At 37.2% G+C, this 16,389-nt stretch overlaps 1 protein-coding gene across 1 annotated transcript in view; it reads right to left on the reverse strand.

The window, feature by feature from the left end:
* The window catches only part of LOC136255694 (hemicentin-1-like), a 34,362-nt gene that overhangs the window by 7,570 nt on the left and 10,403 nt on the right, over positions 1 to 16,389 (reverse strand). The window contains exons 5-12 of the mRNA XM_066048509.1: positions 9,507 to 9,833; positions 9,067 to 9,450; positions 8,700 to 9,005; positions 5,095 to 5,418; positions 3,639 to 4,025; positions 3,288 to 3,587; positions 1,247 to 1,582; positions 17 to 400 (exon numbers count right to left, since the gene is read on the reverse strand). Coding sequence (XP_065904581.1) covers positions 17 to 400; positions 1,247 to 1,582; positions 3,288 to 3,587; positions 3,639 to 4,025; positions 5,095 to 5,418; positions 8,700 to 9,005; positions 9,067 to 9,450; positions 9,507 to 9,833 — 2,748 coding nt within the window. The remainder of the gene's footprint in view (positions 1 to 16; positions 401 to 1,246; positions 1,583 to 3,287; positions 3,588 to 3,638; positions 4,026 to 5,094; positions 5,419 to 8,699; positions 9,006 to 9,066; positions 9,451 to 9,506; positions 9,834 to 16,389) is intronic.

The following is a 16,389-nucleotide window of genomic DNA, read 5'->3' on the forward strand; positions in this document are numbered from 1 at the left end:
ACATAACATAACTCACTTCTTCCAGGTAAATACACTCCAACCCTCACACTCTCATCTAGCCCATCTCTGTTCCTCGTAACACATGTATAAACACCTTCTTCATTAGTGGTGAAATTTCCACACAAACCTACATTGATCACTCCAACAAACTGTGTTATATCTGCTCCACGTGATTGTACCACAGGACCATCACATCCTCCATGAGGAATTAGTTGATTATTAAAGTGTAGTGCACTTCTTTCAGCATTGTTACTACCAGTAGGTCCCAAACCAGTAACACATCGAAACAGCACATCTGTAACAGTGTCAGATGTTCTGATATAAGAATAGTTCTCAATAATGTTGTCAGATGTGATTTCATTACTTCCAGTATTATCTACACTCCCAGTCAATCTAACTCCTAATAATTATACAAAGAATATAATAATACATAACCTGCCGAACAGAAACCTGTATAACTAGTCTGCAATTTCTTTTTAACAATTGTTGCCTACAGGGAGAAACCAATAAGCTGTTAAAGCTTCAGCAGTCTTGTGTTATAGCAGTAGCCAGTAGGTAGGAAGAACAGCAAAACAGATAAATTTGTACGGCAACTATGTATACTGATAATAAACTACAGGTCCATATTAAATCAATCATAAGTTATGAGTGTGACAGTTTATATTTTTTACTTGTTTAATGACTGGTGAACCTGTGTATACTACATCAAAGAGATCAGCACCAAGAAATATCATACACAAAATTAATATTACAGTGGAACCTCAGTTATCCGAACCCTTGGGACCAGGGGTGGTCCATAAGTATGAAAAGTATGTATCTCTGAAACTGTGTATGAATAACCTTAAAATAGCACTAAAAACATAGTAAATTTTTTTAATATCAATTAAACAGTCACTACTCTAATAGAGCAGTCATTTCTGTAGTTCAGTTAACCAAGAATCCGGATAAGTGGGGTCTGGATAACTGAGGTTCCATTGTATTTCATTATACTATACTCCTCTGCTATGCACTACAGAATAGCAAAACCACCATGTTGTTTCATTATCAGTCACTTTTTACCCTTTACAGAGCATTATGAATGAAGAACAGTACAAGAAGTGATGCTGCAAACAATTCAGTCACTGGAAATTAGAAACATATTGTTAAACATCCACTAAGTTTGTTTAAAGCATATAGGGTTGTTCTTAAGGCACTTTTGAGCCTGACTATGTCTATTGTTGATTAAGAAATGTGATAAGTGTCTTACCTGATATACGAATTGTCAATGGACTACTGGTATATTCGATTCCATTAACAGTTGCAATACAATAGATGATACCAGCATCTTCTGCAGTCAGATCATTACCAGTAATAGTTTGTGTTGTTTGACCATTAGGGAAACATTTTGGATTACCACTATTATATGCAGTATTAGTGTAACATCCTGTAGTGTCCCATCGGTATGTTGTGAGTCCAGGTATTAAATCACCATTAGCCAATGTCACCATACATGTTAGATTGACACTACCCAATACAGGATAGTCAAATGTATTAGGCTGATCATTAACTGGTGTACCAGCTGGATCACTGACTATGGTAACACCTGTAACAAATATTTGGGAAGCCTATAACACTAATTATTACCACATACATCAAATATGGTACAGAATTATATAGTTCTTGTGATCAACATTTTCCTTCCTTTTTAAATGGCTCGTTTGTACTCTCCATTGTCATTTGTATTACAAATTTTATAACACTGCCTGTCATAGTCATATATGTTGCATATACAAACAACCAATCCAGAGAATGCTGATTTATACACTTACACATATGTATCAGTGCTGAAACGAATGGCAATTTGAATAGTTGTGAACAAAACGACTGATATTCTTTAAGCATGAATAAGCACTGAAATCTTTGTTGGGCAGTAAGGTAAAGCCTGAGAGCTATTCTAAAACAGTATAATGTTACTTCATTCACAATCTCAAGCTTCTAGGTTGGCTTTATTCATTACTAGCATTGGTACCTGCCCTACGTGCAGGGACCACTTAATAATGATAACTAAGCATTAGACTAAGGGTACAACAATATATCGATATATCGATATATTGCAATATTTTCTATCACAATACAATACTATATGTGTGATGAAACATATCAATAAGCAATATATTGCTGTGTTACAATATATTGTGTAATGTTGCAGGGTAGTAATGAGCTGTGGCTTGTGGATAATTAGCCTATTCAGCTGCCAACCTCCTGGAGGGCGGGCATCAAAGCCACCAGAATGTAATTGTTGATGTTTAAGAAGCCACATATCCTAAACAAACAGTGCTGGTTGTAGTACTGCCTACTTGTACTGTAATACCTATTTAATAACTGTTGGCCATTAACAGCTTTTGACTGGTGGACATGACACTAATGCTATCTGCTGTATCTTATGAAGCTTAAATCCATGAGTTATTTACACAAGTATAGCACTTCAACATCACCAAAGGTCCTAATCCAAATATTGCAATACAACAATATATTGCAATATTATTTTTTAAGGCAATACGCAATAAAAATTATGGTATTTACCCGTATTGTTGCATCCCTACATTAGACATCAGCACCTTAAAAGTACATAAGCCTTATGCTTTCCTGTAAAGTATAAAAATGAAATAAGGTTGTCAAAGCAAACAAAAAAACTGTAACAAAAAGGTTGTCAAAGCAAAAAATAATGCTGCAACAAAAAGGTTAAACTAAAAAAAAAACAACAGTGACTGGGATTTGATCTGATAACTTCACAGTTCCTAGCTCCATGTTTACCACTTGAACCAAATGCCACTCGTGTTTTAAAGTGTTTCTATACTTGTCTATAAAGCCAAGCTTAAGTTGAATAGAATAGGTGTTTACTTGAGGTTTGCATGCAGAATTTAAGTCTACACCCTTGCACTAATTGCGCTATAAAACGACGAACAACAGCAGTTAGAAGCTTAATTTAAAAACGATGTAATTCTTAGATGATGAGTGCTTTGTTTGACACAGCAACTGCTCCGATACATGCATCAGTTAGCAAGATAATCGTCTGACATCAAAGGAATGTAGACAGACAGACAGATGAATGGATGGCTTTTCAGCTTCATATGTATAGGTCACAGCTTACAAAAGCGCTAATGAATACTTAAAATGTTTTAACAAACTGAACAATGTCATCCCAACCAAATAGTTAAAAATCTGAATAATTGTTTCAGCATTTAATATGCATAAGTTATTACTGAAATGTAAGAAATGACATTATCACATATTGTATAATGACTTACCAGTGACAGCAATAACAGTTATAACATGTGTATCACTTCCAATAGGATTAGTCACGGTACATGTGTATGTTCCACTATCACTTGTGGTAGCACTACTAATGGTGTACACACTACGGAACACTGCACTGGTACTGTTATGATTCACTGTAGTGACACTAGAGGACTGTGCCACAGAAACACCATCCTTCATCCAGGTGAATGTGTCTGGTGGAGAACCCTCTGAGGTACAATACAATGTCAGTGGGGCACCAATAACAATGTTAACTATAGATGAAGTAGCAGTTGTAATCACTGGAGCAGCTAGAGTAAATAAAATATTAATAACATAGGACTTATCAATAAGTGACTCACATCTTCCAGGTAAATACACTCCCACCCTTGCACTCTGATCCACCATATCACTGTTCCTCATAGTACATGTGTAAATACCTTCTTGTCTAGCAGTAAATGAACTACACAAAAATACATTAATAACTCCAACAAAATTACTGATGGTTGCTCCACGTGATTGTACCACAGGATCATTACATCCTCCATGAGGAATTAGTTCATCATTAAAGTATAGTGAACTTGTTTCAGCATTGTTATTACTGTTAGGTCCCAAGCCAGTAACACAACGAAACAATAAATCAGCATCATTTGGATCAATTGCAGTGGCAGCAGAATAGTCATTAATAATATTACTAGCTGTGACATCATTGGATCCAGTAGTATCAACACCTCCAGTTAGTGTAACACCTAATATGACAAGACACAAAAGTGATCATAAAATCATACAGTATGGTAGTACTGTATATTAGGGATCATGGAAGTTAGGGTTTTTCTGGCCAAACATATCACTCAAAAACTATCTTCACAATGCAATTATGAGCCTTGGCAGTATTGGTTAGCATCTCAGTATCATACTTGCAAATCATCCTAACCCTAACTGATAGTTGGGGCACACAAATCTCGCGCTGACTGGATTTATTGCAGAGGCACTTCTTCTAATGTTCTTCATTTGTAGTCGGCTGTACATAGCTGAAAGCAAAGTGTAATGACCACATCACTTTCGAGTCAGTAATTGATTACTGGGGCACACATTGTGACAAAAACATCTGGCACCAACCTTTCTTTTGATGGGCTAAAAGATTTGCACGATTTCACAATGTTTCATACCCTTGAGCATCCACACAACACTTCATGCCTGCAGGCACCCCTGTGTGTATATATTGATATACTATACCACAATTGATTGCATCATTTTAGTAGCCCAAAGTTAGCACCAGTTAGGGTTTGGGTTCAGCTTTAGCTACTAAGGGGTTTGGGTTCAGCTATATTCTTTAATATACGTAGGCTAGATCACTATTTTCATAATATCTTGCATTTAACTATGTCTAAAATTCAAGGTTCCAGCAGCTGGCAGTGGTGGAACAGTGGTTTGGGCTCTGATGTATTACGAATAATTTCTGGATCGAGCTCAGAAATCTCATTTTTTGTTATCAATTGCTGTAAAATTAGTGCTACCCCTTTTGATGTGGTATGCGCAAGTTCACCGGTCATAATAACAGTAAACAAACAAGTATAAGGTCAATTAGGGATCATAGAAAAAAGTAGGGAAACAAGGGAGGTCACCTATATATACACCTGTAGATATACCACTGAACATTTAATCCCTAATTCAGTCATGGGTAGTCATTACCTATGACTGAATTTGAAATTTAGTGTTCACTGGTATATCTACAGGTGTAGGCAACCTCCCTTGTTTCCCTACTTTTTTTCTATGACCTCTAATAAAATTCCTTATACTGTGTTATAAGAGACTCACCTGATATATGAAGTGTCAATGGACTACTAGTATAGTGGACATCACCAATTGTTATAGTACAATGTATGGTACCAGCATCTTCTGCATTCAGGTCAATTCCAGTGACAGTTTGTGCTGTTTCACCAACGGGAAAACAATTTGGATTACCTCTATTATATGCAGTGTTAGTGTAACATCCTGTAGTGTCCCATTGATATGTTGCAGCTTCAGTTACTCCATTAACTAACATACATGTCAGACTGACACTACTCAGTATAGGATAACTGACTGTGTTAAGTTGACCATCGACTGGTGTACCAGCTGGATTACTCACTATGACCACACCTGGAACAATACGAAGATAAGTACATAATAAGTAATGCAATAAAAAGCAATGCAATAAAAAGCAATGGAATTGACATTCATCATCCATGCATACATACAGTGCATAGTAACTAACAGATGCCATCAGGAAAGCAATAACTTGAAGGACTTGACTTATTATGCTACTTAAGCACGGGCCATACCTTTCCACCTACTGCAGCAGCTAAAATGCATGCATCGCAGACTTAGCTTTGGCCTTCTTTTGTGCCCCATTTATTTCTCCATAATCTCATCAGTGTTGCATAATTAGTAACATGATGATGGCTTGTGAGATGTAGCTATCATTATTATTATTATTATTATACTGGGCAGACAGCACCAGCTGATTGCGCCCAGGGGACAAGGTCTGTCCCAAACAATTACAAAAAAATCAATAATTACAACCATGATAAAGTAGTATTAAGATAAATATCTAATTGTTCCTGAAATAGATCTAGTAAGTTAGAATCAATAACATGTTGAGGGAGATTATTCCATTCTCTTATTGTTCTAGGGAAGAAACTGTTCATGTAGGCATCTGTTCTGATATGTGTAAAATAGTAGGATTGATGATGATGAATTCTTGAATTTGTGGAAATCGCAGTGAAATAATTGGGAATTTTTAGAGCTACAAGGCCATTAATAGATTTGTACAGCAAGGTAAGACGCATCCTTTTCCGACGGTGTTGTAATGTAGGCCAATTGAGACTTTGTAGCATGGTGGTAACACTGTGACTGAAATTATAGTCATTAAGTATCCATCTAAGAGCTCTCCTTTGAATTTTTTCTATAGAGGCAATGTGATTGTCATGGTGGGGATCCCACACAGAACTAGCATATTCAAGTGTTGGTCCGACAAGGCTAGTGTAGGCTCTAGATTTAGTTTACTGGGAGCAATTACACAAGTTCCGTTTAACAAAATTCAAAGTCCTGGTTGCTTTGGATGTGATGCTGTTAATATGAGGAATAAAAGACATTGTTTGGTCAAATACCATACCCAGATATGGATGCTGCTTGATACTTTGGAGTTTTTGGGTGTTGATGAAATAGTCTGTTAGTAATGGATTCCGTATCCTGTAACACTTCAAGGTAACACATTTTGAAACATTAAATCTCATTTGCCACAATTGTGACCATTTTAACATGGTATTAAGATCACGTTGGAGTTCAGCAATGTCCTCTTCACATGAGATCACACGATACAATAGACAATCATCAGCAAACAGTCTTAAACTTGAAGATAAACCTTTTGCAATATCGTTGATATATACAAGAAATAAAAGTGGTCCCAAGACTGTCCCTTGAGGTACTCCTGATTTTACTGATAACCATGTAGAACATGATCCATTTACAACAACTCTTTGTATTCTCTGTGTTAACCAAAACTTGATCCAAGAATGTGTCTTATTCTGAATGCCATAAGATGACAGTTTGAGTAGTAAACGGTAATGGGGAACTGTATCAAATGCTTTACAAAAGTCAAGGAATATAAGGTCGATCTGTTTCTGTTGGTCTAAATTGTGTGAAATGTCTTCTACTACTGATGTTAATTGGGCCTCACAGGAGTAACCCTGCCTAAAACCATACTGATATTGATTTAATATTTGATGCTGTTGAAGATGTTCCATGACTGAGTGGTAAACAACATGCTCCATAACTTTACAAACAATTGAAGTAAGGGAGATGGGTCGGTAATTAGAAGGATTGCTTCTATTGTTCTTCTTAAAAACTGGTGTAACATTTGCAGTAAGCCAATCACCAGGAACAGTTCCGGTTGACAGATTGGGTAAAGATGACTTGGAGTATTGGTGCAATTTCTGCAGAGCACTGTTTAAGTACCATTGATGGAATTTCATCTGGACCAGGTGATTTATTTGTGTCTAGTTCGCAAAGTAATTTAAAAATGCCTTCAGTAGAAAATGATATTTCAGGCATAGATGGATATGAAGATTCTGCAGTTGGGATGTCAGTGAGATTTTCATTTGTAAATACTGAGTGAAACTGGTTGTTTAAAAGAACTATCAGTTACTTGTTTACCACCAGAAGATAGTGTTAATACTCCTACGTGATCTTTCCTTAATCTCTGGATATATTTCCAAAACTTTTTAGAGATATTGTTGGAGTCATTCTCAAATAGCTGGCACTGATAGTTACTGTGGGCAGTTCTGATTTCTTTAGTTATCTCATTCTTGATTTTACGATAAGATGCCCAGGCACTGGGAGATTGTGATCTTCTAGCAATATGTACATATTGAAAATCATTTGTAATATCTAAAATGAGTGGAATGACTACAAATGTGCTTATTGTATTGGTATTCATCTGTAATGCAGTGCAAAGGGTGGAACATAGCTGAAAACAAATTGATGTGGACACAACGCTGTTCATTAATTATTAGTCCAGGTGTGTGTTCAGAAATGCTATTGTAATTTTATGATACGCATGGCGCCATTCTTTTCTTTGATGTATAGGATGAACTGATATTCAGGTTTCTGACTCCCTGCTACACAGACTTAGTAACCTTCTTTGCAGACATTAGTTAGCCTTTATCAGTCCTTATCTGTTGTATTACTAGTCAAAAATAGGATCAAGATTTATGCTACAGTAGTTGTAACATACTGACTATACATACTGTAGGAACAAGTGGTGCAGAGTGTATTACTGAAAACATAAGGTCCAAGAAGATGAGTGCTTCATTATCAGCACAGATTGTGTCGATTCGTGTCGAGTTTAGTGGTGACAAAATATCAGATTTTATTGACACAAAAAATTGTTCATAACTCTGTGAATATTTATCAGATTTGCATCAGACTTAGTATGTGAATTCAATTCAATACATTCCTTAGTGTATGCAAAATTTGGCCACAATCAAGTTGTACATTTGCATTTTATACTGGTTTTTGTAAAGTATGTAAAAAAATTAGGTTCCAAAAAAAAATAAATAAATAAAAATAAAATAAAAACAACAAAAACAACAACAACAACAACAAAGAAATTAAGCCAAACTTTGAAGGCTTGTATTTCACAAACACGTAAAGTGATTCTGCTGAAATTTGGAATGTGTTGCACCGAATGTGGTCAGCAGCTACAAAAATCATGAGCTTTCAAGAAGGCACCATGCAGCTATGCATGCATGAAAATGTCTTTTTCTCAATATATGTACCCATTGTGTGGTGTGCTGGCTTTCTTGGCCTCATGACACACTACCATAAGTTTTGATAGTGAAAAATCATGTCCTATTATTTTATTTTTGAGAAACACTCACCAGTACTGTTAGTAGCATTAACAGTAATACTATAACTATCACTCCCAATAGGATTAGTCACAGTACATGTGTATGTTCCACTATCACTTGCGCTAGCACTGCCAATGAAGTATATAGTACGGAATACTGCACTTGTGCTAGTATGAGTCACTGTAGTGATACTAGTGGATTGTGTTATTGGAACACCATCTTTCATCCAGGTGAATGTGTCTGGTGGAGAACCTTCTGAAGTACAATACAATGTCAGTGGGGTACCAAAAGCAGCATTTACTGTTGGTGGTGTACCAGCTGTAATGATTGGAGCAGCTACAGTATAATTATGTAGAAACATATTCATAACAAGATGAAGAGTTATAAAGAAACTCACTTCTCCCAGGTAAATACACTCCTACTGTCAAACTCTCATCCACCATATCACTGCTCCTCATAGTACATCTGTATACACCTTCTTGTCTAGCAGTAAATGAACTACACAAAAATACATTAGTAACTCCAACAAAATTACTGATAGTTGCTCCACGTGATTGTACCACAGGACCATCACATCCTCCATGAGGAATTAGTTCATTATTAAAGTGTAGTGAACTTGTTTCAGCATTGTTATTACTGGTAGGTCCCAAGCCAGTGACACATCGAAATAATAAATCAGCATCATTTGGATCAATTGCTGTGACATAATCATTATTAATAATGTTACTAGCTGTGACATCATTGGATCCAGTAGTATCGACACCTCCAATCAGCCTAATACCTAGGTAACATGATGAAAGGCTACTACACTTTTATACTGAAATATTATAAGTTTACCTGATATACGTATTATCAATGGAGTACTATAATAGTGCACATCACCAATTGTTACAGTACAATAAATGGTGCCAGCATTCTCTGCAAGCAGATCAGTACCAGTGACAGTTTGTGTTGTTTGACCATTAGGAAAACAATTTGGATTACCACTATTATATGCAGTGTTAGTGTAACATCCTGTAGTGTCCCATCGGTATGATGCAGGTCCAGTTAATAATAATCCTTCTACCATACATGTCAGAGTGACGCTACTCAACAAGGGATAGTTGAATGTGTTAGGTTGATCATCAACTGGTGCACCAGCTGGATTACTGACTATGGTAACACCTAAAACAATTTGATTTAATTAACATATTCACAAAATTAAAAATGATAAACTTACTGGCTATCATTACCATGGTTCATAATAAAGGTAACTTTTTTACCAAAATCCAAATGGAACGTACACTTATATAAAATTAATATCACCTTTAAAAGCACCCAACTTTTATGCATTTCTCTTTGTAAACAACCTCTTGCCCCTTCCCTCCCACACCAACCAACCACCACTATTGGAGCTTGCCTGATACAATCAATCTCTAGTTAAAAGTGGTAGGAAACATATGTGATTGTTAGCTACTTGTATAATGGTGGATGCTCTAGAAGGTTATAAGTTATTGGTGTAAAACGTGTGAAAATTTGGCATATGTAACTTCAACCACTGTCAAGCTATACATAACACACTAAATACCAGCATTTCTCAATACATTTAAAATAGGCAGTAAGACCAGTTTTCTGAGACACAGTCATAATTTCCCTATCAGCACTTTTCTTATGGAATACATTAGATGCCACAAAGTTATTGAAGCACCAGTAGTGAGTAGGCACTATACTGTGGTATTATGTCTAGCACATAAACAACAATTGGATTGCTATTGAAAACAGATCATGCCTATCACACCCTTAAAAGATCATATCAAGGTGATACAAAGATAGCAACTGCTCTCTCAAATGATCAGAGCTGAGTGACTTAATCTTCAAAACAGTAAAAGCATGGTGCCTACACTCCAAATAATTCAATTTTCCCTTATATTGTACAAGACAAGGTGATCACACTCCTTGATCTACTATGTAGTTCATGTAAAATAAGGAATAAGATCAAAATACTCTAATAAAGTAGTCACCTTACTATCACAGCCATTAATTCTAACAGAAAACAGTCACATGTATATATCATTGCTACTATGCTTAGCTTTGCTATAACCAAAAAAGTAAGCAAACTAGTGTATTTATTTAAAAATGATGTAGGGATCTAGCAATGAAACAAAGGAAATGAATAAAAATATTGCTATGTGGGGAAAATCCCTACTTTGCCATTGAACAGTGAGTCTAACGATAGTCTGCTGATGATTATTATTTGTTATTATTAGAGTGTTACAGTGGTAAGCGCTGAAGGTCTGACAGCAATTGTACTGAGCATACAACTGGGAACTTTGAAGACTAGGTGGCTGCTTTCACACGATATTGCTAGTACAGATATAGCTAGAGATTCAGAAGGATAACGTTGCCTGATTGTAGACATCTTCTCCATGCCGCGCAGAAAATTCACACTGGAGGTTAGACAGAAACTGAAGGGGACCAGTGGACTAGATCAACGAGAGGGTCACCCACCAAGATGAAAAAGTGTCGCAAATCTGATTTCCCTAATGAATGATTACCAAGAGGAAATTCCATCTCAAATCATCAACATAATTATGGCAAGCATGACTTGAACTACCTCAGGAATGTCACATGACATTCTGTCTCCCCATTTTTGGTTCTTACTATGGTTTGTGGTTTGCTTGTCTCCATAAAAAGAGGAAGCTTATATGGGCTTTTGGGCTTGTATGTATATATCAGGTAAAGCACTCATGTCTGTGGTATACTATTAAGTGTCATGTGGGTTAATCACCTCCATGTGTGAGAAACTGTTGGCATGCTTCATGAGTGTATTATATTGGGCCATGTGATTTTGATAGTGGACATTGGAAATGACGTAAAAATAACAACGCACAGGATGTCAAAATACAAGTTGATAACAGCATTTTAAGTGTGGCTAAATATCTATATATTCACTATAACAATCATAAATAATTATAGTCATGAATAACTTGTAGTTGAGTTTGAATATGTAAGCCTATACCATTAATGAAGTTTACACAAAGAAAATGAGTTAGAAAGAATCGTGCACACAACACAATGGTTTAGTTGGTTTGGGATTTGAACCCGGCATTATTCTCTCTATAGTGAGCTCTGTAATCCATGTGCTTAACATGGTACTATAGCACTGTTAGCTACCCACCTACCTTAGTTTCTATCTTATAAATGTGAAACTCAAGTAATTTCTATATATTAAAGTAACAAAGGTGAAGAAGATAGCAGAGAGAGGATGTCAAAGAAACCTGAAGTGAGTCAACATGATAATACAGTATGCACACCTAACTGTTCAATAAGATATACACACAAAGTTGGGGTAATTACTGTAAAAATGTAACTCATTACATACAGTAGCTATTACTCATTACTTATAAGCATTGTACAGCTACAGTTACATATTACTCCCAGAAAAAAAAAGAAATGAGTAACATATAATATTATACATTACTCTGAGGGTCATATTTTAGTGATCAAGACACACGGTAGTGTGTCGTGCAGCCCAAGAAGCCGGCGTGCCACCCGTGAGTATATTAACAGGAAGAAAGAAAACGCAATTTTCACACCTATGTAGCTCTGTGATTCCTTATCCGTTTGGAACCAAATTTGCTAGAGAGGTGCCGGCCAGCAAGGGGAGTCTACACACCAAATTTGAAGAAAATCGCTCCAGCCATTTCCGAGATACGAGCGAACAAAATTTCGTTTTACTTTCTTCGTTTTTTTCTTCTTTTTCTACTTCTTCATTTCGCACATTTCGCAAAATCCGCCATAAAACACGAATTCGTGCTCGGATCAGGCTGAAATTTGGCACACTTAAAGGGCTCATTAAGGCGGATCTCTGTACCAACTTTGGTAGGAATCCGATGAACATTCACGGAGTTATGACCGATTATTTGCGTAAAATAAGGTCGAAGGTCTGTCACGCCTACAGGGTAAACTCCTTTGAGGAATCAGTTGAAAATTGCTATGTAGATGGAGCAACCATCGTAGGAGTGCCTTTTTGTGGTTTGAAAGGAATCGGGATAAAGCCCACGGAGATATGACACAAAACCCAACCTGTGTCAAAATTACGCGATCGATTTTTATGAATAAAAATACTATTAGTTTTCGTGTCTATCAGGCAAACCGCTTAGAGCAATGAGCTGAAAATCAGTGTGTAGCTGGAATAATCATCATAGAAAGTCCTTGCAGTAGTACAGAAGAATCGGATTACAAACCACTGAGGTATGATTCGAAAGGCAACTACGTGTAGCAAATGCGAGATCGAGATACTCTAATAGAACAGTCACCCTAATAGAGCATTCAGCTACGTTTATAACTTACTCCATTACAGAATTATATTACATTGCAGGATATTCTGTACAGAATTCAGCTACAAACAGTTAATCTGATAGACAATTCAGCTACATGCAAGTCACCCTGTAGAGAGTTCATCTAGAAACAAGTCACCCTGTATCAGCTAGAAGAAGTCACCTTGTAGAGAGTTCAGCTACAAAGAAACCATCATGTAGAGAGTTCAGCTGCAAACCAATCACAACTCAGCTACAAACAAACATGCCCTGTAAAAAGATCAGCTAGAAGAAGTTACCTTGTAGAGAGTTCAGCTACAAAGAAATCACCATGTAGAGAGTTAAGCTGCAAACAAATCACCCAGTAGAAAGTTCAGCTATGAACAGATCACCCTGTTGAGAGTTCAGTTAGGAAAAAGTAATCCTGTAGAGAGATCAGCTAGAAGTATCACCTTGTAGAAAGTTCAGCTACAAACAAATCATCTGTAGAGAGCTCAGCTACAAACAAATCACCCTGCAGAGAGATCAGCTAGAAGAAGTCACCTTGTAGAGAGTTCAGCTATAAAGAAACCACCATGTAGAAAGTTCAGCTGCAAACAAATCCCCTGTAGAGAGTTCAGCTAGAAACAAGTCACCCTGTAGAGAGATCAGCTAGAAACAAGTCATCCTGTAGAGAGTTCAGCTAGAAGAAGTCACATTGTAGAGAGTTCAGCTACAAAGAAACTACCATGTAGAGAGTTCAGCTGCAAACAAATCACCCTGTAGAGAACTCAGCTACGAACAAATCGCTCTGTAGAAAGATCAGCTAGAAGAAGTTACTATGTAGGGAGTTCAGCTACGAACAGATCACCCTGTAGAGAGTTCAGCTACAAACAAATCACCCTGTAGAGAGTTCAGTTACAAAGAAACCACCATGTAGAGAGTTCAGCTGCAAAAAAATCAATCACTCTGTAGAGAGTTCAGCTAGAAGAAGTCACCTTGTAGAGAGTTCAGCTGCAAATAAATCACCCTGTAGAGAATTCAGCTACAAACAAATCACCCTGTAGAAAGATCAGCTAGAAGAAGTTACCTTGTAGAGAGTTCAGCTACAAAGAAACCACCATGTAGAGTGTTCAGCTGCAAACAAATCACCTGTAGAGAGTTCAGCTAGAAACAAGTCACCTTGTAGAGAGATCAGCTAGAAACAAGTCACCCTGTAGAGAGTTCAGCTAGAAGAAGTCACATTGTAGAGAGTTCAGCTACAAAGAAACTACCATGTAGAGAGTTCAGCTGCAAACAAACACCCTGTAGAGAACTCAGCTACAAACAAATCGCCCTGTAGATAGATCATGCTAGAAGAAGTTACCTTGTAGGGAGTTCAGCTACAAAGAAATCATCATGTAGAGAGTTCAGCTGCAAACAAATCATCCTGTAGAGAGTTCAGCTATGAAAATATCACCCTGTAGAGAGTTCAGCTAGAAGAAGTCACCTATTAGAGAGTTCAGCTACAAAGCAACCACCATGTAGAGAGTTCAGCTGCAAAAAAAATCAATCACTCTGTAGAGAGTTCAGCTAGAAGAAGTCACCTTGTAGAGAGTTCAGCTGCAAATAAATCACCCTGTAGAGAATTCAGCTACAAACAAATCACCCTGTAGCAAGATCAGCTAGAAGAAGTTACCTTGTAGAGAGTTTAGCTACAAAGAAACCACCATGTAGAGAGTTCAGCTGCAAACAAATCACCTGTAGAGAGTTCAGCTAGAAACAAGTCACCCTGTAGACAGATCAGCTAGAAACAAGTCACCTTGTAGAGAGTTCAGCTGCAAACAAATCAGCCTGTACAGAGTTCAGATACAATCAAATCACAGATCAGCTGGAAACAAGTCGCATTGTAGAGAGATCAGGTAGTATAAGTTACCTTGTAGAGAGTTCAGCTACAAAGAAACCACCATGTAGAGAGTTTAGCTGCAAACAAATCACCCAGTAGAAAGTTCAGCTATGAACAGATCACCCTGTTGAGAGTTCAGTTAGAAACAAATCATCCTGTAGAGAGATCACCTAGAAGGATCACCTTGTAGAGAGTTCAGCTACAAACAAATCACCTGTAGAGAGTTCAGCTACAAACAAATCGCCCTGTAGATAGATCAGCTAGAAGAAGTTACCTTGTAGGGAGTTCAGCTACAAAGAAATCACCCTGTAGAGAGTTCAGCTACAAAGAAATCATCCTGTAGAGAGTTCAGCTATGAAAAGATCACACTGTAGAGAGTTCAGCTAGAAGAAGTCACCTTTTAGAGAGTTCAGCTACAAAGCAACCACCATGTAGAGAGTTCAGCTGCAAACACATCACCCTGTAGAGAATTCAGCTACAAGCAAATTGTCTTGTAGAGAGACCAGCTAGAAACAAGTCACCCTGTAGACAGATCAGCTAGAAGAAGTTACCTTGTAGAGAGTTCAGCTGCAAACAAATCAGCCTGTACAGAGTTCAGATACAAACTAATCACAGATCAGCTGGAAACAAGTCACATTGTAGAGAGATCAGGTAGTATAAGTTACCTTGTAGAGAGTTCAGCTACAAACAAACCACCATGTAGAGAGTTTAGCTGCAAACAAATCACCCAGTAGAAAGTTCAGCTATGAACAGATCACCCTGTTGAGAGTTCAGTTAGAAACAAGGCATCCTGTAGAGAGATCACCTAGAAGTATCACCTTGTAGAGAGTTCAGCTGCAAACAAATCGCCCTGTAGATAGATCAGCTAGAAGAAGTTACCTTGTAGGGAGTTCAGCTACAAAGAAATCACCCTGTAGAGAGTTCAGCTACAAAGAAATCATCATGTAGAGAGTTCAGCTGCAAACAAATCATCCTGTAGAGAGTTCAGCTATGAAAAGATCACACTGTAGAGAGTTCAGCTAGAAGAAGTCACCTTTTAGAGAGTTCAGCTACAAAGCAACCACCATGTAGAGAGTTCAGCTGCAAACACATCACCCTGTAGAGAATTCAGCTACAAACAAATCGTCCTGTAGAGAGACCAGCTAGAAACAAGTCACCCTGTAGACAGATCAGCTAGAAGAAGTTACCTTGTAGAGAGTTCAGCTGCAAACAAATCACCCTGTAGAGAATTCAACTACAAACAGATAACCCTGCAGAGAGTTCAGCTAGAGTCAAGTCACCCTGTAGAGAGAATCCTGTAAAGAGTTCATCTACGTACAAGCAGATCACCCTGTAGAGATTTCAGCTACATTTCAAGTCACCCAGTAGAGAGATCAGCTGCAAATTATCCTGTGGGGATTAATTGACATGTAATAAATATATGCTCTCTTTTTATATTATGAACTCTTGATATATGCATAATATTATAATTTGTACATTTACTGATAAAATCAGAATGAGTTAAAGTGTTTATAAAATCTGCTTCATCTTTTTCTTTTTCCTGTGGTAAAGAAAAATA

The sequence above is a fragment of the Dysidea avara genome, chromosome 5 (assembly GCF_963678975.1).
Source record: "Dysidea avara chromosome 5, odDysAvar1.4, whole genome shotgun sequence".
Classification (NCBI taxonomy): Eukaryota; Metazoa; Porifera; class Demospongiae; order Dictyoceratida; family Dysideidae; genus Dysidea; species Dysidea avara.